This window comes from Podarcis pityusensis, assembly GCF_964106645.2.
Source record: "Podarcis pityusensis genome assembly, chromosome: 5".
Lineage (NCBI taxonomy): Eukaryota > Metazoa > Chordata > Lepidosauria > Squamata > Lacertidae > Podarcis > Podarcis pityusensis.
In genome coordinates this window covers 62637433-62663453 of record NC_138032.1, presented here as the reverse complement: position 1 = coordinate 62663453, position 26021 = coordinate 62637433, and the positions used below count along the sequence as shown (strand labels likewise).

General features: G+C 40.2%; 1 protein-coding gene across 1 annotated transcript in view; it reads left to right on the top strand.

Moving 5' to 3' along the window:
• Positions 1 to 25364, top strand: part of DNTT (DNA nucleotidylexotransferase) — a gene marked incomplete at its 5' end in the record, with an annotated part of 94271 nt that extends 68907 nt beyond the window's left edge. The window contains 3 exons of the mRNA XM_081006375.1: positions 6082 to 6345; positions 8659 to 8742; positions 25176 to 25364. Of these exons, the coding sequence (XP_080862501.1) occupies positions 6082 to 6345; positions 8659 to 8742; positions 25176 to 25262 (435 nt within the window). The 3' untranslated portion in view covers positions 25263 to 25364. The remainder of the gene's footprint in view (positions 1 to 6081; positions 6346 to 8658; positions 8743 to 25175) is intronic.
• Positions 25365 to 26021: the final 657 nt, after the last annotated feature.

Genomic DNA, 26021 nt, shown 5'->3' with positions numbered 1-26021 from the left:
CTAGGAACAGAGGCTAAAAAGGGACCTCTCAACTTAAAAGGGTAACAATAAAACAGAAAAGCTGCATTGCAATTGATGGATTATCTTTTACAATAATGTTTTTATAAACATGCCACACGGGCATTATAAAATGACTTTGCTGTGGGCTGCCATCTGGAATGCTATAGACCAGTCATTAGTATATATTGATGCACTTTAAAGCAAATGTTCTTCCACCCAATGATCTGGGAGTTGCCAGGAACTAAGACGGTTGGATGGAGTCATGTACGCCTCCTTCCGGCAACTCTGCAGCCAAGCTGGTGCTAAACGTATTGCTCTGCTTTCCTTTGGACCACATCAGAGAGGCTGAGAGTGGGGGTCTTGTCATATGAGTGGACCTCCGTAGTACTGTCCAGGCTTGCACCCCAGAGAGGTCATTTCAGTGCCGGTATCACAGCAGAAACAACGTGGGAGGCAGCAGTAACGAATTACTGGTCTCTGCAGCCGCAGCAGGCACTGTGATTCTCCAGTGGTTTCACTTCACCCCTGGAGGCACACTCCATTGTTTCTCAAGACAGACAGATGCCAACAACAAAAGCAAAGTTGATAGAGCCTTCATATTTGGTGTTATATTTCAGTGCATAGCTTGGAATAATAACATAGAGGCCTCTAGGAGTTGTTGTCACAGTCAGAATACCCCTCTCGAGGAGGCCTGGAGTAGGAGAATTATATGTCTTTAGTAAAGGGTGGTAGAGAAATGAGAGATAAAAGATCATGGCCCTGTCCAATCTTAGCCCCGACTCTACCCATAGTCGTCATGACCCTCTGATAGGAAGGACCCCCTTGAAAGAATACAGACCTCAAGAGCAAAAATGTTGCCTCTCTACTCCCACTGTCTAGCCATGCTCTCTCTTGTCCTGCTTTTATGATCTGTACTACCAGGCTCCATCGCTCGAAGGAGACATTGATCTGCCTCTCCCCCACTGCATGCTACATATAATGTGCTTCCTCAGAACGGAAATATGAAGCATAATATCCAAAGTAATCACCATTGAAAGTCAATGGTAGTCTTGCATCTGGATAATGTCTTTTGTTTTGTAAGCATAGCCCTTGGCTTCAAATCAATATCTTGAGTCCTATTGGAAATCTATAGGCTTTTAGCTATTGTCTTCAGAGTACTCTGAAAACAACTTCAATTAAATGTGTGTCCATGGAACTCTTTGAGCTTCAGCGTTGTGGGTTTCCACGTGTCAAAACTGCTGTATGCCCTTCTAAAATCACTAAAGTTATTTCTATGCCACTGGTGTAATATCACCAGGGCTACCTATATTCAGGGCTGAAATAATATTTGTCACCAAGGAAAACTGAATTCATTTATCCACTTTGGGTAAATTTGTATAATTTCTCTTATTTTACATAGTCAGCAATGGTATATTTTGTGTTTTACCTGCTTTTTTTTATGTTTCTCATATTGTATTTTATTATTTTATTGTAGTAGTAGCAGCATTGATTTGGGCTACCTTGAGATCCATTTTGTGGAAAAGCAGGATACAAATATACATGGGTTCTTGGAATTTTATCCTATAATTGTTTAACTATTGTGATTAAAAAGAAATGCCTGGATTAGCATGGTTTTATCCTTAGGTTTTTTCATCTGTGTGTAAATTGCCCTGTCTTAAATTAGAACAGGTTTTTAATTGCAAACCTCCTTGGGGTGAATGGGTGGGAGGAGAAAGGTCTTCATACCTAACTGAATGGCTGGTCTGAAAATCCAGTGATGCTAAAAACTCTTTTTCAATCATCTTAATAGTTTTGCTAGCACAGACTGAAGGCAATATTTTTTTCCTGCAGCACAATCAATTTTGGATAAAGCTGTAACTTGGTCACTGAAAACAAACTCTTAAATGATAGTTTGGGATTTGCACATTAGATGGACCCTAAAATTATGCAGTTTGTAATTTTTTCCAGCCTAATAATTTTCTCCTGTTCTTGTTGCTAGAACAGTGGTTTCCTGCTACGTGAAACAATTACAGTCTCACTCATGCCGACTGATTTAGCAGCTGTCTAAAGATGGATGCATTTGTGCTTGTCAAGCTATGCTAGAAAGAGAGTCTAGGTCAAATCCTCAGCTGGTCTGACTTGGCACAACGTCTCTGGGAGCCAATGGAACGTTGCCATTTTACACTCGCTGAGGCCTGGCATGCTCTAAGATGTTGTGATGATGAACGATGCCTCTCTAGGCTTTTTTCTTTTAGTGTAAACTCTGCTGGGTGAGGGCTTACAAAGCAGGGCCAGTAGTATATCAACTGCTAATAATTTATCATGTCTTGGATGGTTAATACACCTGCATTTGCTGCAGCAATTGAAATGAAGAGACAAACACAAGGCTCTGGGATGAGAAAGCCACAACTTTATTGAGTATGATTTGTAAGGCATTCAGGTCAAGATAGCCAGTACAGGGAAGAAACTAGCTTGCTCCAGCTAAACCACTAAGTTTCCAACTCAGGCTCACCACATGGGGTCTGCCTTCATAGTTTGTTCCATTTAATACACATTTCCTTTAAGAGATAAGTGAGCATGGGTTTTCTCAGGAGCGTACCTTAGGGTTGGGTAGGTTGGCCCCTGCCAAGGGTGCAGGCTCAGTGTGTGTGTGCATGCAAAAACCAAGCCTCTCCACTCTGTCTCAGAGTGGCTGGGACCTCTGCTTCTCTGGGTGGCCAGGTGAGTCATGCAGGCTCCTCTGGGTGCCTTGGTGGAACTCTGTACCAAGGCCACAAGAGATAGTGTCCCCCCCTCCCATACAGCTCCTTTCCAAGGGCACAAGGGACCCTAGGATCGACCCTGAAGTTCCAGCTTCACTGCTACCTTGGAGCTTGCTGGATGGCAGTGGCAGAAGGTGGACCTGAGTCCCAGATTTGTCTGTCCACTGGAATAACAAATACTGTTCTTCATTTGTCATGTTTTGGGAGTCTACATCAACTCTAGCCTTCTGGCTGCTTTCTGCCATTTCTTTATAGCATCCTAATTGCGACTCCGACTTTCCCTACACTTTGAGTTCTCTCTACCCAATGTCATTTGCTAGTTTTACATTATCTCAACTCCACTTCCCACCCTTTTACTCAATCCAAAGGGGAGTACAGACCTGGTTAAGTTTACATTTTACAAAATTTGTTATGTTTCTGTGTCTTCTAGTATTTAGGATTCATTCTCTTCCCTTAGGTTTCTGTTTCAGTGGTTCTCTTGAACTTGTGAATATTCCACCCCCTTGCATAGAGCAGCCCATATCTAAAAGAACCACATTTCTATTAATTAAATCTGTATGTCACTTAAACTGAAGCTTCTAGGTGAGTCACAGCAAACAAAATAGGAATGCAATTTGGAATCCATAAATACGATCACATAATAACATCAGTATGCCATCTGTCCATTATACAACACTTTATGAAATGGTTTTCCCATCCCAAACCTTAAAAATAGACCACAAAACCCTAAAAACATAATACAAAATGGCTGAAACAATTTAAAGTCTTCACAAACGCTGTAAGGTCACTTGACATATTCTGAATGGCACCCTATTAGTCTAGATAATAAGCTAACCCTGCAGTAGCTTCCAGAATTTTATTCCTCAAAAAATGAGGAACCTTTTCAATGTTTAAACTAGTGCAATTGACACAAAACTGGCAATTTTGACAAACAGTTGGTTCATATAAGAAAAAACTTCCTTTTTTAATGTTAAAAAGTCTATCCAAAGGCCAGAAATACTGCCTTGTATTAACACTGAGCAGAACAATTGAACTCCACGTTAAAATGGTCTGTATGATAACCTTCAGCTAAAATTTAAATCTGGCATATAGTCCTTTGCAAGTGCAGGAATATTAAAATGGGAGTGGGAGTAGAGAGAGATGCTTGAGGAACTGACATAAGAGTGTTGCTTATTTCATATTCTGTAGACTACAATGCTCAGATTACAGCATTTTAAGATTTTCACGGCTAGCTGCCTTCACAAAAGGCCCCATTTGTAACCTAGAGAAGTGCTGCTTCAGCTGTGTTATGTGAAACAAGGGTATTGTCCGGTGCCTCGTCAAATTAAGTTAATCAGAAACATTGTCTCAATGGATATATCCTAGGCCTTGATTACTGTTTAGAAGTTGCATTCTGACTTTGAGTCAGATTTCAATTGCTTGCTGAAGTCAGCATCCGTGTAACTGTTGCCTAATTGCATTTTAAAAAAGAAAAGAAAAAGAAAAAGAAAAGCAATGATATGGTTATTTGCAGGTTTCTAGCCTTTGTGTGTTCTTACTTACTTCTACAAATTGCAAAGCCATTTAATGATAGGGAGGCAGTAAAGAATAACTTAGAGGCATTCATTCCCAAAATGCCTTTCTCATCATATTTGCCACACAGCACCATCCGCAGATTCTGAAACCGTATCCACTTGAGTTTATATTATTAAATCAGCAAGGGAGAAAGAATGTTTCATACCTATGTTTTATTGCTAACTTATTTAATGGCCTATAATTGCCTGGATTAAGGGAGTGAAGTGCTCTCTGGAAGGGTCCAAGCCACAAAACTGGAAGTGAAGATTCCTGTAATGAATGAATCATTTCAGGGGTTTCTCTTGGTATCTGCAAAAATGTGGTTAAAATTTAAAATCACAGTGATGGGATTTTGCACCTGGAACAAGTGGAAAGACTCAGATTTGTGGGATCTGCTTTGTTTTTTTACTGTCCAGAGTCAAACCAAAGTACAATGGTACCTTGGTTTGCAACCGTTTTGGATTACAACGACGTCAAAACTGGAAGTGTGTGTCCCTTTTTGGGGGGGATTACAACCAATTTTTGGGGGGAGGAGGCCCCATTGGCGAAAGCACGCCTAGGGTTGCAACCTTTTTTGGTTTACAACCAGACCTCTGGAACGGCTTATGGTTGTAAACCAAGGTACCACTGTAGTGGGTTGGGACAGAACCAGGTGCTACTTCAGGGGATGGAGCTAATTACATATTGCATTCCATGAGCATAAGATTGGAATGATCTGCATATATAAAATTATGAACCATCACCTACAGATTTGAAATCTAATTTAAAGAGGGAAGGGGTGGAGCGGGGAAGAGCCGTTTGTTGGCAGGAACATAGGAAACAGCCTATGCCATTTGCCCATCTAGCACAACGTTGACTCTTCCAACTCCCCTGGCAGCAGCTTTGCAGGAACACAGCAGCTTTGCAGAAACACAAGCAGAAGAGAGATTGCCCATCTGAGGCATCAGAATGCACTGCAACATGTCAGAAAACAAAATTCAAAAGCAACAGCAACATTGCAGCAGATGACAAAAATGGGTAGAAATGGCTCAATAAAGGTTCTCTTGAAAACCCCACACTTAGAGCACAACTTGCATCCTGCTAGTAGAATAGTGGTGGTTGCCAATATGCAGGTGATTGGCATGGATGTATTGTTCTCTCTTTTGTAAACTCAAATGTGAGAAATAACAAAGTGACATTCGATAAGTTAAAGGGCTGTAAAAATAAGAAATGCATATTTTTATTCCCCCCCCCTCTTTTCCACCACCACCTGGAAAACTCCCCATGGCTCCAAAATTTCCAGAAAAGTTGTGTCTCTAGGTCAGCGGTTCTCAACCTGTGGGTCCCCAGATGTTGTTGGACTACAACTCCCATCATCCCTGAGCTCTGGCCTTGCTAGCTAGGGGTGATGGGAGTTGTAGTTCAACAACATTTGGGGACCCACAGGTTGAGAAAGGCTGCTCTAGGTGGTGTTTGAAGAAGGGAAAGGCCCCTTCATCTGGTGGGAACTAAATGGTGGTCTAGACTGTTGTTCTGCTTTCCCTTACCCATCCACTCAGAGGGAGATTGTCCTTATGGTTATGGTTGGAGGAGGAAGTGACCATCTCAGCTGGAACAATGGAAAGCTGGATGGAGAGGCACCTCATTACGCTGTTATGTCTTCTCTTTCTCCTTCTTTTGGGGCAAGATGACTCTTAGATAGTCGTATGGTGGTCCTAAGACTTGCTGTCCATGGAGCATTAACCTACATTGCTAGTCTTCTGATTTCAGCTATTAATTAATTATCTGAATTGTGTGTTCTTTCTAGGGATTGATCTTATACTATGATCTCATTGAATCTACATTTGAGAAGAAAAAGCTGCCGAGCAAAAAAGTTGATGGTTTAGATTATTTTCAGAAGTGCTTTATAATTTTAAAATTACCCAAGGGAAAAGTGGACTTTGGCAACTCTGTTATATCAGTTGCTTCTGCTGAGGAAGGAAAGAAGGACTGGAAAGCAATTCGCGTGGATCTTGTTGTAAGCCCCTTTGAACAATATGCATTTGCACTCTTAGGATGGAGTGGATCTAGGGTAAGTAAGCTCCTTTCCTTAATTTGAAACCTGAGCCGAAATTCTGATATTTGCAGCATAATAGGAAGATCCATATATCTGAACAATATTTCATTTTCTAATTGTTTCCCATTGTCCACAGTGGGGGTTATTTATTTTTAAATGTGTATCTCATTCTTCTACCCAAGAGTTGAGAGTGCTCTTTTATTTTCTGAGTAGTCTGAGAAATAGTGACCTGGCCAAGTTTTGTCATTGAGCTTTTCAGTTTATTGGGGATTTAAACCCAGAGCACCCCGGTGCAGGTTCAGTTCTCTGTCCTTTACACAGTACTGGTTCCATACTAGGTTGTGCTCGGTGTTAAGAAATTGCTTATTGTCAGGGCTGCCTCAGGTCTCAGCTCACAAAAGACCAACGCCAATCTCTTCTTATATACAAAAGTGTTTATTGTAGTTCATCGTTTGCTTCACATCCGAGGCGCGCAGCCCCACGTCTGTTACGCTTAGACCGTTGAAGTCCCCTCTGAGTCAGTCCCTCCCCTGCACCAGTTTAAGAGGCTTGCTCTGCTCCACCTCTTCCTCTCTTTCCTTTTCCTCAGGGTCTTCCTGCCCGCTGGGGTTTCGCCCCTCCTGGATTCCCCTGACGCGGAATCCCCAGCTTGCTCTTGCCCCCTCCTGCGGGCTTTGGGACCTGGCCCCTCCTCCGGGCTCCCTGTACTTCCGCCCGCCTTCACATTTGAACTTGGCGCGCGCGCCCAACCTCTAACCTTCCTTTTGACAGCTACACTACTCCCTTCACTACTCCCCTCCCCTTCCGGGAGGGTGGCTTGCTCCGACCTCCCTCCCTTCTCTGCTGCCGGAGCTGCTTCCCCTGATACACTGGAACCTCCACCCCCTTCGCTGCACTCTGGCGGGGAGGCTGGTCCTGACGCCCAGCTGCCACTTTGGGATCCCCCGCTGGCCCCCTGCTCCTGACACGTTCCCCCTGGGGCTCCCCTGGCCTTGACCACCGGTGCCCCCTTCTGGGAATCCTCTGATTCGCTGGAAAGACTCATAGAATCTCTTGAGTCATTGTCATCCTCTTCCTCACTGTCCTGGGATTCATCCCCATCGCTCTCCATCTCCTGCCTACCCTGTGCCTCTGTCCCTGAACCCCTGACACTTATATTTTTAGAAAATGCAGTTGTTAAAAAATCAGTCCTAATTTTAAAGTTAATCACGAATCTTTGCCACATTGGGGATTTGTGGAATTTGAAATATTTCAGCAAATGATGAGCCAACTGGGACCATTCTCTAGACATTTCTTTTCCCTGAGATTGTAGCTAATATTTCCCAAACATTCTCAAACAACCATGAGAACTACAAATGCATTTCTTTGAAAAGACAGCTGAGTATTGTTATCCTTTTAAAAATGGAATTTCTAGTTTCTAAGACCCCTTAATGAAAGCACCAGAACTGGAAAACCCTAATGTCTCCCTTTCCATATTGCATAGTATTCATGTTTGTGACAGAGAACCTGATATGCCCCGTTACTGCTCCTTTCAAGAAATAACAGATATTAATGAGCCCCATCAAACTCTATGGGACTTATTTCTGAACAGACATGCACTGGAATGCTATATAAGCCTGAAAACAATGCTATGTTCAGTGTGTTCCTTTGGCAGCAGCGTGAATGCCTTTAGGCAGATAGCTGCAGCCAAGCACTTTGCAAACTTCTGTGCTCACTGGAAAAGTGCAAACACTTAAGCTTTTTAGACTCAGACAAATTGTGTGAGTCACAAGCAAATGGAGTCCAGTATGTGTTTAAATTAAACTATCTCTTCTTATAAAACTATAACAATCGGCAAGGCAGTTAGTATCAGACAAAGCTAATGTGATGTAGTATTACATGTCAAAAGACAGTCCCTCTGGGTGAGCATCCATTATGGAGCTCGCATGAACTGCAGGCTACATTCATTACAGAGAAGAGGGTAATGTATGATCGCAATTTCATATTTCTTAATGTTATCTGTACAGTAATGGGATCCTGACAGACTTCCTTGTAGATGGCGACTTTGCCTTCCCCATTCTTTTAATGCCGGCTCTAAAGGATCAGTCTTACTCCAGTATTTCAAAGTAGCCGAAATTGATGGAGATCTGTTGAATGCATCAATTTCAAGTCAGGGAAGTGTGTTGCAACACAAGCCTTTGGTAAATCGTATGCTGTGAATGCATTTCCCCCCCTTTACTGAAATCGGAAAACACCATTTCTTCTTAAAAGGTGTCATTTCAGCGAGTTTGAATTTGGAGATTCATTTTGGCTTATTATCATATCGTTGCGACTTTTCTGTCTGTGTAGCAATTTGAACGTGACCTGCGGAGATATGCTACCCACGAAAAGAAAATGATGCTGGATAATCACGCGTTATATGATAAAACCAAGGTATTGTCTATCTCTCTCCCCCCCCCTTCAAATGGCATTGTTGAATTCATAAAGCTTCCCTTATGTTGTGTGCTGTCTGTCTTGGCTCAACCCAGTCGTATCAAACAGTGGCATCCAATTCTTTCCGTAAGAATGTTAACTTCCAGAAAACTCTAATGGCTGCCAATAGACCTCTTATTGCTAGGTTAATTAAAGGTCAGTAAGCAATTACTGTGAAATATTTCACAAGAGCAGCAGTATGCAAAAAGTGCAAATAAACTATATATTTTTATTTATGTTTGCTGATGCAATGGCCACACTTCAGTGATTTCGCAGCGTAATAAACTGAGATATGAATAAACCTCCTGCATCCACATGCAGATGATTCACGCATCCCTTAGCCAAAGAGGGAAACAAGTCAGAAAGCTGCAGTTAACTATAGTCTCCTGCTATACCGAAACTTGGAAATTATGGATAATGGCTTCCAAATAAACCAGGATATGAAGCCATGGTTTAAAATTGGCTGGATAGCCTGGCTTGTTTGGAAGCCATTAAGTGTTGTTCCCAGTTTTGGATGCAATGGGAAACCATAGTTAACTAGAGTTTTCTGGCTTGTTTCACTGCTTCTGCAAAGGGAGGGGCAACACAGCTATGTGTGGGTACACAAAAATCCTTCATATCTTGGCTACCTCTGATGAAGTCTGATCATCCAAATGAAACCAGCGACTGATAGCTTTCTTTCTTTCAAAAGTTGGACCCGTGTCTGTTTTGCCACCCACTTCTAAAGCCTCAGTTTGATTTCATGTTGGGGAGTGAAGCTCCCCATCAGGAAGTAATCATAGTTTGGAAAGTGATTGCTTTGCCCATCACGGATAAATTTCACTTAGCCAACCTATGGAAACATTTTCATCTGATTTAGCTAAATGGATTTGAAAACCGAAGCCTTGCCACTCAAACATGTAGTTAGATAATAATAGCTTTTGAATAGAAGCTGGAGCCTGAGAGAAGAAAAGGCTCCCATTCTCATTTTCCTAGTTTCTTTAATCCTCAAGAGAATATATTATATGAGCTTACATTGTTCTTGCAAACAGAGACTTAAGTAATTATACAAACCTCACACAAAGAAGGGAGATGTACTCTCATAAAAATAGAGCAAAGCCTAGAGAATATTCTTGAAAGGCCAATAGTGCAGTTTGGCTGTTGAAACACAGCTAGTCTGAGAACCAGAGGTAACATGCTCTGAGGAAGAGCAGAGCATAACAGAACCTTCCTCTATAACCAGACCTTTGGCCTTTAACTATCTATGACCATTTAGAAGTTGGCAGGATGTTTTTAATGTATTTCTTTTTCCTCTTGGTTTTAATGTATCTATGTGAGGTTTTTTTGGTCTGGTTGGTTGGTTGGTTGTAAGTCACTTTGGATTTCCCTGGGCAAAGTAAAATGACTAACAAATTCAGTGAATAATAGTGATGGCGATGATGTTTTCTATAAAGATTCTATAAATGTTTACTTCAGAAGTCAGTCTCTCATGATATTTACTCATAGGAAAGTGTGCATAGGGTTGCAGCCTTTCTCTAATATTAATGAAAGTAGGCCACATCTCACTTAAAACTTGAAAGAAGCTTGTAAGAGGTGCAGTGGTACCTTGGTTTTCAAATGTCATCCGTTCTGGAAGACCGTTCGAGTTCTGAAATGTTTGAAAACCGAAAACTCAATAGCCAGCAGCTAGGTCACAGGATCTTGCATTCAGTGGAAGCTGCGTGGCATGTTCAATTTCTGAGGTGTGTTCGAAAACCAAAGCATTTACTTGCGGTTTTACAGCGTTCAAAAACTGAAATATTTGTCAACGGAGACGTTCGAAAACCGAGGTACCACTGTACTCATTTGGGTTGCTCATAAATTTAGAAGACAGGATGTGTTTTGCATCACAATCTAACCTAGTATCCTTTCAGGCCTCATCTTGGCCCACATTTTACGGATGAATCAGAGCAAATGACAACCTATGGAAAATCCTATTGCCATTTGCTCCAATTTAGCAGTAAAACGCAAGTTTTCCCAGGAAAAGAGCCGGGACAAAGGAAAACAAAAACCCACTCTTCAGACATGGAGCTTTAAAGCTTGCACTGATGCCTAGAAGGAAGTCTGGATGAGCCCTCTATAACATCGACCAGGTAGATTTTTCTGGGTTCATGAGTATGAAGGACAAGTAATAGCTGACTAAACTGGATGTCTAGCAGTGAGACATTTAGGGAGAGCACTGTTCTTATGTCTTCACATAGAGATTATACCCTCCATGCGCTGCCTCCAGATACTGTAAAATGTTTATTTCCATTCACAGTGCAAAATTGTATACTCTAATTCCTTCTCTCTGTAAAGGGAGGTCGTTTGATCCACTGCTGCTGCTATCCAGTGTAACATTTGTTTGCACCAGATTACCGGTAGTTTCATAGCTTTGGGGGCGGGGAGCATTTACTTTCAACACTGTAGGACCCAAGGTTCTTCCCCCCCCCCCAGTTAAAAGAATCATAGGTAGCAGAACTAGGACCTTGGGGAGTTGCTGGCTTCTTCTGTGTAAGACAGATTCATATATGCCATCTGAAACTGGTCCTCTGGCTTGTAACATATGAATATGGCCTGTAACTCTCCAAAAGGCTCTTTGGGTTCCAGGCGGTGTTTATATTGCTTATCTACTATGAACAAATAAATAAATAAATAAATAAATACATACCCCTGCATTTTTTAAAGGCAGTTGCCTTTTCGTAGGAACACAGAACATTTTGTTTCATACTTGCTTTTATTACAAAGAAACTCTAGAAGTGGATTTGCTTGCCAAGTTAAAGAGGGGCTTTTAATGGTTCTTTGCAAAACTGGATGCTCTAGTCTAGAGTTTGGCAGATGCTCAGCTAAAATTATTTGGTGATAACAGAGAGGCAGTCAGTCTTGAGAGAACATCTTGATGAATTATACATGGTACATCTGCAGTGTTTGCTTTAGATGTCTGCAGTAATGACTGGATTAGCCATAAAGTAAACATAAAGATTCCAAATTTATAATATTGATTTCCAATGTGATTGGTGTTGTTCACATAGTCATTACTACAATTAAACACTGAGTCATTGTAAACAGATGCACATTCTTTCACTTACTAAGTGCTTCCCCAGCTTTTATCTCTCTGGGCAGAAGAGCAATTTTGCATTCAACTCTGGGAATTTGTTTTTCTCTGCACCTGGCCTGCTTTAGAAATCAAGTGCTCAGATAATCTCAGCTCTTCCTCCCAAAAAAAGAAAAAGAAAAAAAGAATGACCATGCATTGTTTTGCATATTAAAGCTTTCTGCACAGCAATCCAGTTGGTAACTTTAATTGCTAGAGATTCATAATTGATAGGTCACTTTTACATGGGCAATGTACAAATCCACTTAAATCTGAAACTAATTAAATTACTTTGCACACAGAATTCTTAGCTGTAGTGTTTTCGCTTAGGATAAAAACATAGAAATCCCATGTTCAGCACAAAAGGTTGTGATAGAAGCACCTGTGAAACTGTGAAAATGTTAACAACACAAATCTAACAGTTGCCAACCTGTTAGCTGACAAATCCACCAATGTGGTGGGCAGTATAACTTCTTATAAGAGCCTCTGCTTCTGTTTTGTCTACTTGCCATGTTTTCACTCCAGCCAAGTGATTCTTTAACGCCAATAAAACCAAATCAGTTCACCTGGGGCTTGCAACAGGCTTTCACATGTCACAGTGAGCCTTCATTCCCTTTACAAGTCAGCCAGCTATGACTGCCATTGGCTCAGATATTATGGTGTTTGTGATATCATTGAACCATGGGGACACACAACTGACTGTATTGGGGCAATGGATTGTGTGTTCTGAGGTCCACGAGCAACTTTTGTATAATTAAAGCTTGCTGCTGCGTGTTGATACCAAGGGGATTCTGATTAAGATTGGTTTAAAGAGCCTCAGAGCCTTTTGCTGTAAAGGGACAGACTTCTCTAAGCTGCTTATAAAGTAGAATAGCTAACTAAAACACTGCTTCAGAGTTATAGAAAAACAGTAGCTCTCATATGAATACTGTATCTTAAAATGTTTTACCTATGCTTTCCTTTATCTACGTGCTATGAAGCTCTGAGGTGCTAATACTCTTGTCACAGTTGGCATTTTGGGGTAATTTATCTGAAAGTACATCTGAAAAATGGTTAGATAATTTCATCATGATCATGGGCACAATCCAGTGCAGTATTTTGTACCCTTCTGAGTTCAACAGAATTTAAGTGCATATAAATGTCCACGTTTAGTATCCCATGAGTATGAATGTGTCCTATACCACAGACATGTTGCCATTGGTTTGCAGATAAAGACAGCAACCGTCTTTATCTTTGGTCCATTTTTTGTCAATTTGTTTACTTGTTTATTGATTTGTACATGACCCTGGAATCTACTAGGGTGAAAAGCAGTGCATAAATATTTTGAATAAACACATCTTAAACTTTTCATTCCTTCTCATAGAACAGCCTTCTATGTGGCATCTACTGATCCTACACTAGGGCTTCATCTTTAAGAAATAGCTAAAAACACGCCCATCAGATGTTTGGTGAAGAAGCAGGAGCTGAAGCCATGTGCTTTCCCTTCCATTGGAATTCCAGCATTCTTTGAACAATTGAATATGCACAGCCCTGGCTTATTGGCCTAGAAAGAGGAAATGCATGTCTGATATCTCTTTACATGCACAATTGTGTATTGGTCTGGGATATGATTGTGCATGCCCTTGGAGCCTAGCTGGACTGGGCCATGGATTTTACACACAACTTTTACCAGACTTAGGAAAAGGTGACTCTCATCAGATATATTAGTTTACATGGGATTTGGGGCACAATTCTTCCCTGCATAAACTCACATGCAGAAGGATACCTGTATGCTTATTTCTTCTCCCTCCAACTTTGCACATGCGCAGTCAGCTGACCAGAGTTGCCTGGGGGAATGAGAGGCCTACACATACTCCCCATATTCCCATTCAGTCATCCACCTCTTCTAAACCAAGTTTCTCATAACCATCTGCTGCACTCTATGTGCTGAGAGGGAGGAGCAAGGAGCTCTATTGCATTCTATGGGAATTCCTCTGCAGACACCACATCCTCCCATAGGGAAATACTATGCCCATGGGATTATATAACAATATAATATAAAGATGGTGAGCATATAATCATTCCCAAGGAACAGGGGAATAAACCTGATGTGCTTGCAATATTTTTTGCCAAGCAATTTGTAAATACTTGTTATTTCCAACATTTGCTTGATAAATCAGTTTTATCTAATAAGCACATTAGAGGTGATTTTTTTCATAGGATAGATATCACAAAAAAATCATTTATAGAAACATATAGGGCTTCATTAATTTATGATTCTAAAACTTGTCAATGATCAAATGAAACTAGGGTACATAATTCTGGTTCATATTTGCTTCAAAGTGTATTCATGCTTAGACTGCTTAGAATAAATTCCACTGCATATTTTAATACTGTTCCTCATGATTTTTCTCAAGGGCTTTGAGTCAGTGGCTTATGTTCGGAAAACTCCTTGTTCAATCAGAGTTTGTTATAATGTCATTTCAAAGAGTGATGGTTTTCCATCTAATTTATTTGTCGTTATATTTGTAGCTGGATTAAGGATAGATTAGATCTTTAAAGCATGCACTGTAATGCGAATATTTCTACAACAAAATGCCAGTTAAATGTGGAATTTACATTCGTTGTATAATATAAGGCCTAAGGCATGTCAAATTGTTTACCCCTGGAGTCTGTTTTATCAAAGTGAACATATATAAATATCTCATATACAATACAGTGCAAAATTGCCTCTTCTCTTCTCCCGTCCAACACAAATTTCATGCCGTTATCTCATTTGCCCTTTCAGACTTGACCCAGTTTGCACATAACAATAAGCCAAATTTTAGCAAGTGTGCTGCTGCATGGTGAGAATATTTTTGCCATTTTGTTCTTCCTCTGGTCTTGGTCTGCTGCACTATGGTTTGGCTCAGCATTACATCAGAACGTGGATTTGTAGTTTGTCTTCCTCCAAACAAACCACAAGCTGTAACCAAGGTTTGTTCTTGGCTCACCAAAGTGGCTGAGGTTTTCTCACTGTACACCAGCACACTTGCTTGTTCACACTAAGCCACAGTTCATGCTAAGCAGACTCATTTTTTTCAACCCGTTAATCATTTTGAAGATCAGGAACTTAGTCCCAAATCTGTCACATCATCCACTTAGCAAATAAGCTTCAATAATTGGGTACAATTTTTGCGCACACCAGCAGCCGGTATAACTTCTGGGCAAATAGCTATGAAATAGACGAAGGTATGTATGCTTTAAGATGTCTTCTGAACAGGAATCTTTTACTTTCTTCATTAGTAAGTTATTCATACTGATGTCATTTAATAAATGAGTATCAGTAAAGATAAATTTGATAAAAAGTGATACTGCAACCCTCTTGGGAAGAAACGTATTTCCTGGTTTTCTGTATGGCACCATGCACATTGATGTTATGACCTCATCGTTATCATCATCATCATCATCATCATCAACATCATCATCATCTCAGGTACAGCAGCAACAATAGTGTTTAGAGTTGCTACTCAAATATTTGTATTCCATCTAGCATTAAAGAAGTTGGGTAGAGCTTTCTGCAATCTGATTTACAAACTTGCATTATGTTTAACTCAGCATTGCATCCATTAATTCACATCCCAAGGTATTAGTAATGCCTTTGTGGTCTGAATTTCTCGTTGTTTTTTTTTAATGATGTTCAGACTTCTAGAGGAAGAAGGTGCTGTTCTTCACAAAGCAGGGAGATTTGCTTAAAAACTCTAGCTCTGTATTATTTCTGGTTTTCTGACACAATTTTCAAGTAGTTCTCAGTTACAGATTGCCAATGGAAACCTTTAAAATATCTGTTTTTTAAAAAAGGGCTTGCTAATCTAAAAGGCATAAAATAAATGATACAAGACAAAGCTAGCTTTTCAGCTAGAATGTATAAAGCAAGCAAGGGATAGAGGTGGGAGAAGAGAATAGGCAAGTTCCATAATAAGTGGTAATCAAATGAGTAGTCCTGAGCAGTAGCCAGACCAATATATATGACATGGGGATCCAATCAAATTATGTTCCCACTCAGTTTTATAGACAGAAGCACTAGATCTGTCTTACTGGATGTTGCAGCTGTTTAATCTGTGTTGTATCCTCTGCAATTGAATAAAATGCGTAATAATTGGGGAAGTCTGTAGTTCCGCCTGATATTTCAATTGAAGACTAAGTATTGATGTTGATATTTGTGCAGTGAAATATCTGAGAAGAACATTTTCATCTTGTTGGCTTGTGCTGTTGGGCCAACATACCTTTGAGTCCATGCCTAATTTTTCACCCATGATATTGCCTTGTCTAGAGAATTCTCCCTCCCCCAACCCAGTGTGTCTCTGCCTCCTCAGTAGGATATTCCATTCTGTGCTTTTATTTAGGATTATTCAATCCTGAGCGCTTTAGGAAGATGCTGCCAAGTGCTGCAGACTCATGGGACTGGGGGACGTGTAATTGAAATCGATAGGAACAAGAAAATAATCACTTAGAAGTGCTGTTTTGGGATTTGTAGAAACGTGAATGTCAATAAGATGAGCATCCAGTTATTTGTGCTGTAGTGTTTGTTTTGCTGACATTTGATCACTTAGTCCATTCAAACTCATTTCTGATTTACCCATCTTTGGGGGGAGTCAAAAGTGTATGAACCAAGCACATCCCATTTGATTAATTACTAATTTTCTTTGGACAGCAATAAAAGACTGCATGTAACTCCTGAAATATCTCAATGTTAAGAATGGGGGAAACCTTCAAGAGTGTTTGGTGTTGGGGAGATGTTTGGTGTTGCCTTTGCTGTTAATTTAATCTGCTCAAGGCTTCCCTATCTTGCATGATATAATGTGGAACGGAATCTCCCTTTACAGCAGAGTGGATAGACAAAGGGGATGATTGATAATTGGTTATGCCTCCTCCTCCTCCTCCCCCTTGTGATGGAAATGACATTGGTTGGGATCTCAAATGCAGGGGAGACCCCAGTTAGCAGTGGAAACAGTTTTGTGGCACAGTGCCATGCTGTCTCGCCAAATGCCAGCTCCAGCTACAGAGAAGCCAGTAGGAAAACACTTCAATCTCCCAGGACATTCAATACAAGATCTCAAAGCAACTGTTTTATTACAAAAGAATTTCAGAAACAGACTTGAAAGAGAAGTTGCTGAATTACAACTTATCACTAAATTGAAAACTATGGAGAGACCTGGTCTTAATAGAGATATTGGATTCCTGTCTCGTTACATATGCTAATCATCTGCATACTATCCCTTGCTTTTTCCTGCAGTCGTTAACAGTCAGTCGTCAACAGGTTTACCATACCCATTGAGTCAATCACCCATCTCCTACCACCCTCCTGAGAAAAACCCCACCCCACCCTCCCACTATATATAAGGGTCTGGTGACTTCTGTTTTGGTGTATCTGAAGAAGTGTGCATGCACACGAAAGCTTATACCAAGAACAAACTTAGTTGGTCTCTAAGGTGCTACTGGACAATTTTTTAATTTTTTAAAAATATATTTTGACTGCGTCAGATCAACACGGTTACCTACCTGAATCCAGATACCTTGTAATCAATAACATTGTGGCCTGCTTTAAGCCCCACATACATTTCAGCCTTATTGTTACCCAACCTTTGACTCTGGAGCAGGTTAATGTGCCCACCCCACAACTCTCATAGTCCCTGACCATTGGCCATGCTACCTGGAATCCAAAACATCTGTGGAGCACCACTGGCTCCCCCTGCTCTAGGCACACACAACCACCCATTCTTATTATAGAACTTCAGCTGAAATCTTATATTCACTTACCTGGCAGTGAGCCCCATTGAACTCAGTGGGACTTCTACTTTAAACTAAGCTTAGGGCTATGATGCAGGACATGGGCTACAGAATGGCATTTGTCAACTTGGCTATCTTTCTGAAGGCTTGTTTGCCAAGGTTGACTAATTGGCCACACAGCTGAGGGGTTTAATGAAAAAAAAACCAAACAGCTATAAAATTTACTTTTAATACCAAATTATCTTTTAATTCTTTGAGATAAATCCAGTGCTATGGTGCTTTTCCATTTTGCTAAATGTTTGGAACTCTGCAAGTTCATAAACCCAGGAATATTAAATTCCAAATGCAATGTGTGTGTATGGTTGTTGTTTTTTAATCAGTTCTAGTTTTGGGTAGATGTTTCCTTTGTGATGGCCTTTCCTGCCTGAACTTCCCTTTTTGGTGTGTGCGCGCCATTTTTCAATATATGTCTCTTCTGCTGTGTAAGATTAAATGCATAAAATAATCTGTACTCTTTTCCGCATCTGGCATTGCTCAGAACTTCACTTAAGGACATCATTGTTTCAGGCTCAGCATTCAATTGGCATTTGTATTTTAAGGCTATATATACCTGAATCACACCTGCATGTATATATTGTGAAGGTGAGTATTCTCTGAGCCTGAGAATGTATTTATTGATTACATTTCCCATTCAAGGCATTCTTTCAGAAGAAAAGATTAGGAATATGATCAGCCAACATTGAACATTTTTAATTTCAATGGGTTTCAAAGTTTGACTGCAACTTTTTGAAGAGTTAAGTGCATGTGATCTTGGTTGGATCATGTTCCTATCTTCATTCTCTTACACTTCCCCCATTAACTGTGACTCATTAAAATAGTAATTAAAGTATAACATATATACTTCTTATAATTTGCACACTATCATTAATAAGTCTGTTGAAAGTGAAATTATAATCCACATATATATGGGTCTAGTAAGGGGTGATAGAGTTGTCTAACATTTTCCATGGAAGAAATAATTTGTGCTTTATTGGAATGTTTTAAATATTATTGTTCACTCGTGGAAAATTCTCCAAAAGGTGGGCTATACTTTTATTTATTTATTTGTTTAAAAGTCAAAAGGACTATGCAGATTCCTAATGAGTAAGAATATATGCCACTGCATTTATATGAATCACTGCTGTAAGGCTGAATTTTCTCTGAGGCCCAAAAGCTACACTCAGTGGAATTTTAGCTCATAGGAACTAAGGCACCAGGTAAATACATCTTTCCAGACCGGATCCACCCCCACTGGATTTTATCCAGATGTTGTTCAACAATGTAGGAAACGCTAAGGATAATAGCCATTGTAAGTGAATGTACTGAAATCAATACACTTCCTTTTTTTTTTTTAAAATGATATTTATTAAAGTTTCAAAAAATACAAAAAATACAGAATAGAGAAAAAAAAGAATAAAGTTTTTAAAATATAACAAAAAAGTAAAAAATAAAAAGAAACATACCAAATAAGACAGTTAAAAAGACATTAATTTTCCATAACCTATCTTCCCTACACTTATTTCCCCAGACCTCCTCATACCTCCCTTTTTTGTATTCCAGTTCAATTTGTTAGTTCAGCAAATCCTTACCATTAAGTTTTTACCCAATTGCAAACCTTTTTTCATATCTCTTAAAGCATTACAGCTAAAAACTTCTTCGTTTCTATCCAACATCCTTCTAAGATTCCTTAATTTTACAATATTTCTGTAAATAGTCTTTAAATTTCTTCCAGTCTTCTTTCACTGACTCTTCTCTCTGGTCTCGGATTCTGCCAGTCATTTCCGCCAGTTCCATGTAGTCAATCACCTTCATCTGCCATTCTTCCAGAGTGGGTAGATCTTGTGTCTTCCAATACTTTGCGATGAGTATTCTTGCTGCTGTTGTGGCATACATAAAAAAGGTTCTATCCTTCTTTGGCACCAATTGGCCGACAATGCCCAGAAGAAAGGCCTCTGGTTTCTTCGGAAAGGTATATTTAAATACCTTTTTTATTTCATTATAAATCATCTCCCAGAAAGCCTTAATCCTTGGGCACGTCCACCAAAGGTGAAAGAATGTACCTTCATGAAATCAATACACTTCCTGTGGGAATGACTTACCTGGAGATGGTTGCTGAATCCTTGATTCCTTGGTATCCTAAAAGAACGAGCATGAAAGAAGCCTGAGTGGAGGCTGATGCCAGTAGTGTAAGAGAAACCCTCCTGGATCTGACCAAAAGCCCATCTAGTCCAGCATCCTGTTTTCTCCTCTTCTTCACCCTGTGTCCTTTTTTTGTGTGCTTCAGAATTTCAAGCCTGCTCTGCTCTGCTTGGTTTCATAGCCCAGGTGATTATTCTGTTTTCCTGGGCTCATTTCCTCCAACCTTGGATGCCTGCCTTATTGGCTCTCTGGATCCAAACCATTCTGAGAGCTAATTAACAAGCATTGAGTTTATTGCATCTGACTAGTGACTTAAGCCTTGTTCTGATATTACATTGTACATGTGGTTCTCCTGTTTTGTGATAATGCGGACGCCAATGGCTTTTTGCATTTCCCCACATAAATTAGGAAGTGTCCACAGTTGTGCATCGGAATGACTTGATATGAATGAATCAGAAGTTTGGATGGAGAACATCAGAATACGCAGATGGATTGGTGTTAATGCTGCAATACATGCCGCCAATTTTCATGGTGCTAGGACTAAAAAAAAAAGCTCCTTTGAGAGTGTCTCTCATTATCGGGCACTTCATCTACATAAAACTGAAGTTCTTGTCTCAGATAGAAAATCCATCCTAGCAATTTCCAGCAATGAACTGATCGTGATAATTGCATTTGTAACTTGAGAAATGTGCAGTCTGAATATTGACTTTAAGACAAATGCACAGTGGTTTGTAGCTTGAGGAATATGTGCAGCTTTAGGTGGCAAAATATGAATCTGTACCACCCAACAGCATATAGAATTTCAAAAGAAAAATATTTTATATTGAAATGGACAAGAGGGCAGTTTGACTGCTCTGTGTGAAACTTTTCATCTGTCTTTTGGTTAATTTAGTTGAAAGTTATTTTTCTGTCCCCATCCTTTCTGATTCTGCCCATCTTTGCTGCCCACAGTACATGTAAGCTCAGAGTAGGGTCTACTTGAAATACAATCAATAAAAAAGGGACCCAAGTTGAACCCTGAAAAAGAGTGTTCCTTGTTCCACAGGCTTTTTGGGATAACAAAAAAATGGCTTTCAGTTACACGTATTTCATGTAATAACTGTTGGTCTGTCAAGAAAAACCTCTATGGACTGTGGCGATGTTTCTGGGATTGGCTGCACAAGTGTACTGATACATTCAATAAATATCAGTGGGCTCTTGACTTTATAGAACCTTTTGAGCTCTGGTACATCTATCTCCTTACAAGTGTAAAACTTTCTCTGGTGCCTGCCTTATGATGGCATATTTGACATGGGCTATTCCCCCACCTCTTAGACTGCTATGAATTTTGAGCAAATGTATCCATTCATGTGATTTCAACCACATATCATTGTTGGAAGCAGCAACATTTCTTCGTGGGTTTGATCATATTCTTGCTCCCCTGATCCAATTTAGGACCTGATCAGACCCTTTGAAGAGGCCATGGAGATTTGGGGCCAAGCTGGATCTGGGCTCCGAACCAAATCAGGGGTTGGGAACAGCCTTTAGTTAGGCTTGAAAACCCTGGTTAAACATGTGGTTGAGGGTGCATGCATGCATCCCCCCCCTACCTCTTGCTCCCAGACATAGCCCTCTCTTTGGCAGCCCTGGATTGCTCCAGGTGTTCCTGATCTGATCCAGGGCCACCTCAGCCTGCTCCAGCCTAATCCAAGCTCAACCAAAATCACCTCAGTTTGGATCAGGATTTTCTTGTGCACAAATCACTCAACTTGCTGGTTTTGCTTTATGTTCTGCAAGCCGTTTGGGGGTCGCTTGTTACATAAAAGTGGGGTACAAATTAATGTTCATCCATAACAATAACAAGTTCCTAGCAGAGGCAAGAGTCAAACCAGAGACTTCCCAGTTTGTAGCTTGCTCTCTTAGCCCTATGCTGTGTCCTCTGAGATGGTAACAATAATATATGGGCTCTAGGAGAGGGAGAGAGGAGAAACTGCAGGACCTCTCCCTCAGCTCTGCTGAAAGACCAGCAGCTTGAGGCTCCTCATCTCCATGGAAATCTTTCCATTTCAGCTGGCCATGACAAGAACTCAGCAACTAAGAAATAGCACCTGAGTTTGCTTTGTTCCTCCTCTCCCAACCTCCCTTCCTTTTGTGTCATGCCTTTAAGATTTTAAGCCAGAGAGTGGGGGAGTCTTATCTTAACATTTGTAAGCCCCCCCTTTTTCTTTGCCTGAGGAGCGTGAGAAAAATGTTTATGTTGTGTATGTAATAAAGACAACAAGCATGAAGATTTTTTAAAAAATGGATCAGGATCTGGGATTTGGCCCAAACAACCATAGCAAGTACTCATTGTTATGATGGGGGGAAGATAGGAAGAGGAAGATGAGGTCAGAACCAAGCTTGTCTGGCTTTTTCCTAGGCCTGTGAGGTAGTGCCTCTTTGTGTGCTCCACAGAGAAAGAGGCCTTGGACTCTCCTTTTAGCAGAATTGGCTGTGTTTGGGGCAAGAGAAATATCCTTCCTCTTCTAGAACTGCCTCTACTGTCCCTGCTGTCTTGCTCTTAGGGAGGCAAGCTAGCGGTAATGGGAGATGAAGACCAAACTCAACTGTATGAAAGGGAGGCCTTCCTTTTCTTGGTGTGCACTTGCATACCTCTTCTTGGCTGATTTTTGTCCAGGAAGGCAAATCCAGTGGTGAAGTTCCTTTGTGCATAAAGTGTCTCTGTGCCTTCTACAAACAGAATACCTTTTCCCATTATTATCTGAACTACTCATGGCTATTGACTTTGCAAGACCCAGCCTTCAGAGCACAATAGGCAGATGAAACCACTTTGTTCCTTCATCTTTATTGTGATTGACCCACCTGCATGAATCTTGAAGTGCTTTCAGGAAGAAATGGTTTCATTATTGCCCTTTGTGCAGAGCCCTATTGAAAAGGAAATCATAGAATTCTATGATTTCCTTTTCAATAAGGCTGTGCACAAAGGGCAATATTTGGGTTCAGATTTGTAACATTAGTGCTAGGAAGGATCCCCGTGCTCTGCTCCAGCTGTCACCTCTCCCTCTCCCATTGAGATCCCAGTTTCTGCTGTCACCTTATCACTTTCTGTATTCAAAGTGGCACCACTTAAACTTGTGAGTGAGGAGGGCTTGGGTGAGAAAAGCAGGTGGAGACAAGGGGGAGGAAGTTGGGACAACAGGTGAGGGACAGAGAGGGGGTGAGAGATTGGACTGAATGTGCACATTTTCTAATTTCAATCTTTCTTAAAGCTGTGCACAGCACTTAACGTTTAACTTACAGAGCCAGATTGTTCAGGGCAATTTAATTTTATGGAGTACCTTCTAGGAGCCATTTACAAGAAGCTCAAAGACTTGTTTAGAGATGCAGAAGAATGGAATGTCCATCAAAACATTTTATATCTCAGAGTGAAATTACAGCACAAGGTCGTGTAAGCCATGCCTAAATGTTGATGTGCATTTCACGAGACGTCAAACACGTGAAGCGTGTTATCAGGTCATCCTTTGCTTCGGGGCTCCCAGGTTGCATGTTGGAGAGACACCTTTTCCTTTTAAAACTTCTACTTCATTGGGAGACTTGGGCACATTCTCAATCCTGCATTCTGTTCTCCTCCTTGATCCTATGTAATGCAACTGTCCCAATATATTATGGTTGGGGTAGGTAATAGGTATGGGTAGGAGAATTTGTGGCTGCCTTATGTCTCAATTTAGCAGTGATTTAAAGCTCCTGGTCGAAAGAGCACTGGATATTATATTTAGATTATATGCAAAAAAATATAATAACAAGAAAATTATCATAACTGGATGAACAAATACTCAGCAGTATATGCTACAACATGAGACAATGTAAGCTAATGAGAATAATGTAGAAGAACAAGAAAACACAGTTAAAACGATAGTAGATAGGAAACCAAGGAAAGAGTGGAAGGGACGTAAAAGTAAAGATATATAGGATTTAAGCAGCTTGGAGGAATATATATATGTTACTATTATTATTACATGTTTATGTTATATATTTATGTTATCGTGCTTCTTTTCGGTTTGTGCATGAATGTAACAGAGTATGTGTTGATGGCGAGATATAACAGAAAAGCAAATAAAAAATACTTGGGGGGTGGTTCTGGTAGAATAGCAAGATCAGAACCAGTGGGAACAAAAAGTAGAAATCCTACAGCTCTGGGTTATAAATGTATTTAACTGAATATATTTATAGCTCACCTTCCCAGCCAGTATGCCATTCATTCACAACCTAGTTAATGAAGGGCACTTTGGAAAAAGTGCTCAGCAAAGATAATTTGTGAATTTAAGATTTCTCTTGTATGTCAAATCATTTTGGAAAAGCTACATTTGCAATATTAATAGAACAAAGCCAAAACAAGTTATGAGTTAAAAGGTGGTTTTGAAATCTGATCCTGGTGCACTAACAAAGATTCATTGATTAAAATGTTAACGAAGATCATTCACTTCACGCTTCACATGTCTTATTGATAATTGAAACCAGAATGAGAAATACAGCATTGCAATTCATAGACAGAAGTCATTTGCAAAACAGCCATTTTGTATTAAGTGTAGTTAATGGTCATGTTAGCAACCATAAATGTCATATTTATATTCATTGAAATAATTGCTCAGTTAAGATAGGGAGTGAGTTCCTGCAGACACAAATAATTGATCCTGAGTTACAAAAATATCATTACAAGCATAAAGAAAAGCGAAGCCTCTGTATTTTTGCGTTTCCGCACACTCTATGAAAAGTTAGTTCATTTGTCGGTCCAGAAAAGGATAGCCCTTCATTAAGAACATGATGATGAATTTTCTGGTTCTTTCTGATGAGATCAAGATCAGTAGTATCTCTGTGATTCTCTACCCAGTTCCTTGGGAATCACTGCACTGAATTTGATGGGATTTACTTCTGAGTAAGGGACACGGGTGGCGCTGTGGGTTAAACCACAGAGCCTAGGATTTGCCAATCAGAAGGTTGGCGGTTTGAATCCCCACGACGGGGTGAGCTGCCCACCTAGCAGTTCGAAAGCATGTCAAAGTGCAAGTAGATAAATAGGTACCGCTCTGGCAGGAAGGTAAACGGTGTTTCCGTGCGCTGCTCTGGTTCACCAGAAGCAGCTTAGTCATGCTGGCCACGGAAGCTGTATGCCGGCTCCCTCGGCCAATAAAGCAAGATGAGCGCCGCAACCCCAGAGTCGGCCACGACTGGACCTAACAGTCAGGGGTCCCTTTACCTTTACTTACTTCTGAGTAGACATTTTATAGGGTTGGATTATAAAATGGCTAAGAATGTTATTTCAAATAGAATTGTGTGTTTTTTGTTTTCAAAAATTATTACCTTCCCAAGGCTTATGCTGCTCTCTTTTTCATTTTTACAGAAAATTTTCCTGAAAGCTGCAAGTGAGGAAGAAATTTTTGCACATCTTGGTTTGGATTACATTGAACCATGGGAAAGAAACGCATAGAGTGACTTGTTAGTGCTATTACGAATTCACAGCATTTATTATTATTATTAAAAACCTCCCACATTGTAGAGGCGCATTTACCTGACAAGCCTGTCTTTATTATTTAGAAAGTCACATATTAAATATACATAGATAGTCAGGTGTAGATGTCATTATCCTCTGAATAGTTAAAAGAAAGACGATTAATTTAGTGCATCTGTACATAAACTGTCACATTTGATTGTATTTTTCATCTTACAAAAAAAAAAAAAAAACAGTGTTGAAGAAAATGTATTGTACCGTACTTTTCCGTGTATAAGGCTAGGTTTTTTTATTTAAAAATTATGTTCAAAATTGTGGGTCGTCTTATACATGGGGGCATCTTATACACGGAAAAATACCATATACAGGTAATATTGACACAACTGAATCAGGAAGGTGAAACACAGATTAAGGTTGCACTCCTTTACTGATTTACCTGGGATTAAGTCCCACTGAACGCAATGGGGCTTACATATGAGCAGACATGCACAGGTTTGTTACCTTAATTGAATATTGTGCATTTGATTTCTATAGCATTTAAGGTGGTGTAGAGATTTTGGGGGTCTGGTCTCATGGATCCTGCAACTTGCTTCATAATTCTCTTTTGGAAGCTTGAATTATTCAAGGTGACCAACCGCCATAATGTTACCAGCAGCACCAAATGTTACCTGAATAAAAACTATTGAAAATGTTGAGAATGCCTTGCAACTGTCTGGGACATTTTGCATGTGCTTTAAG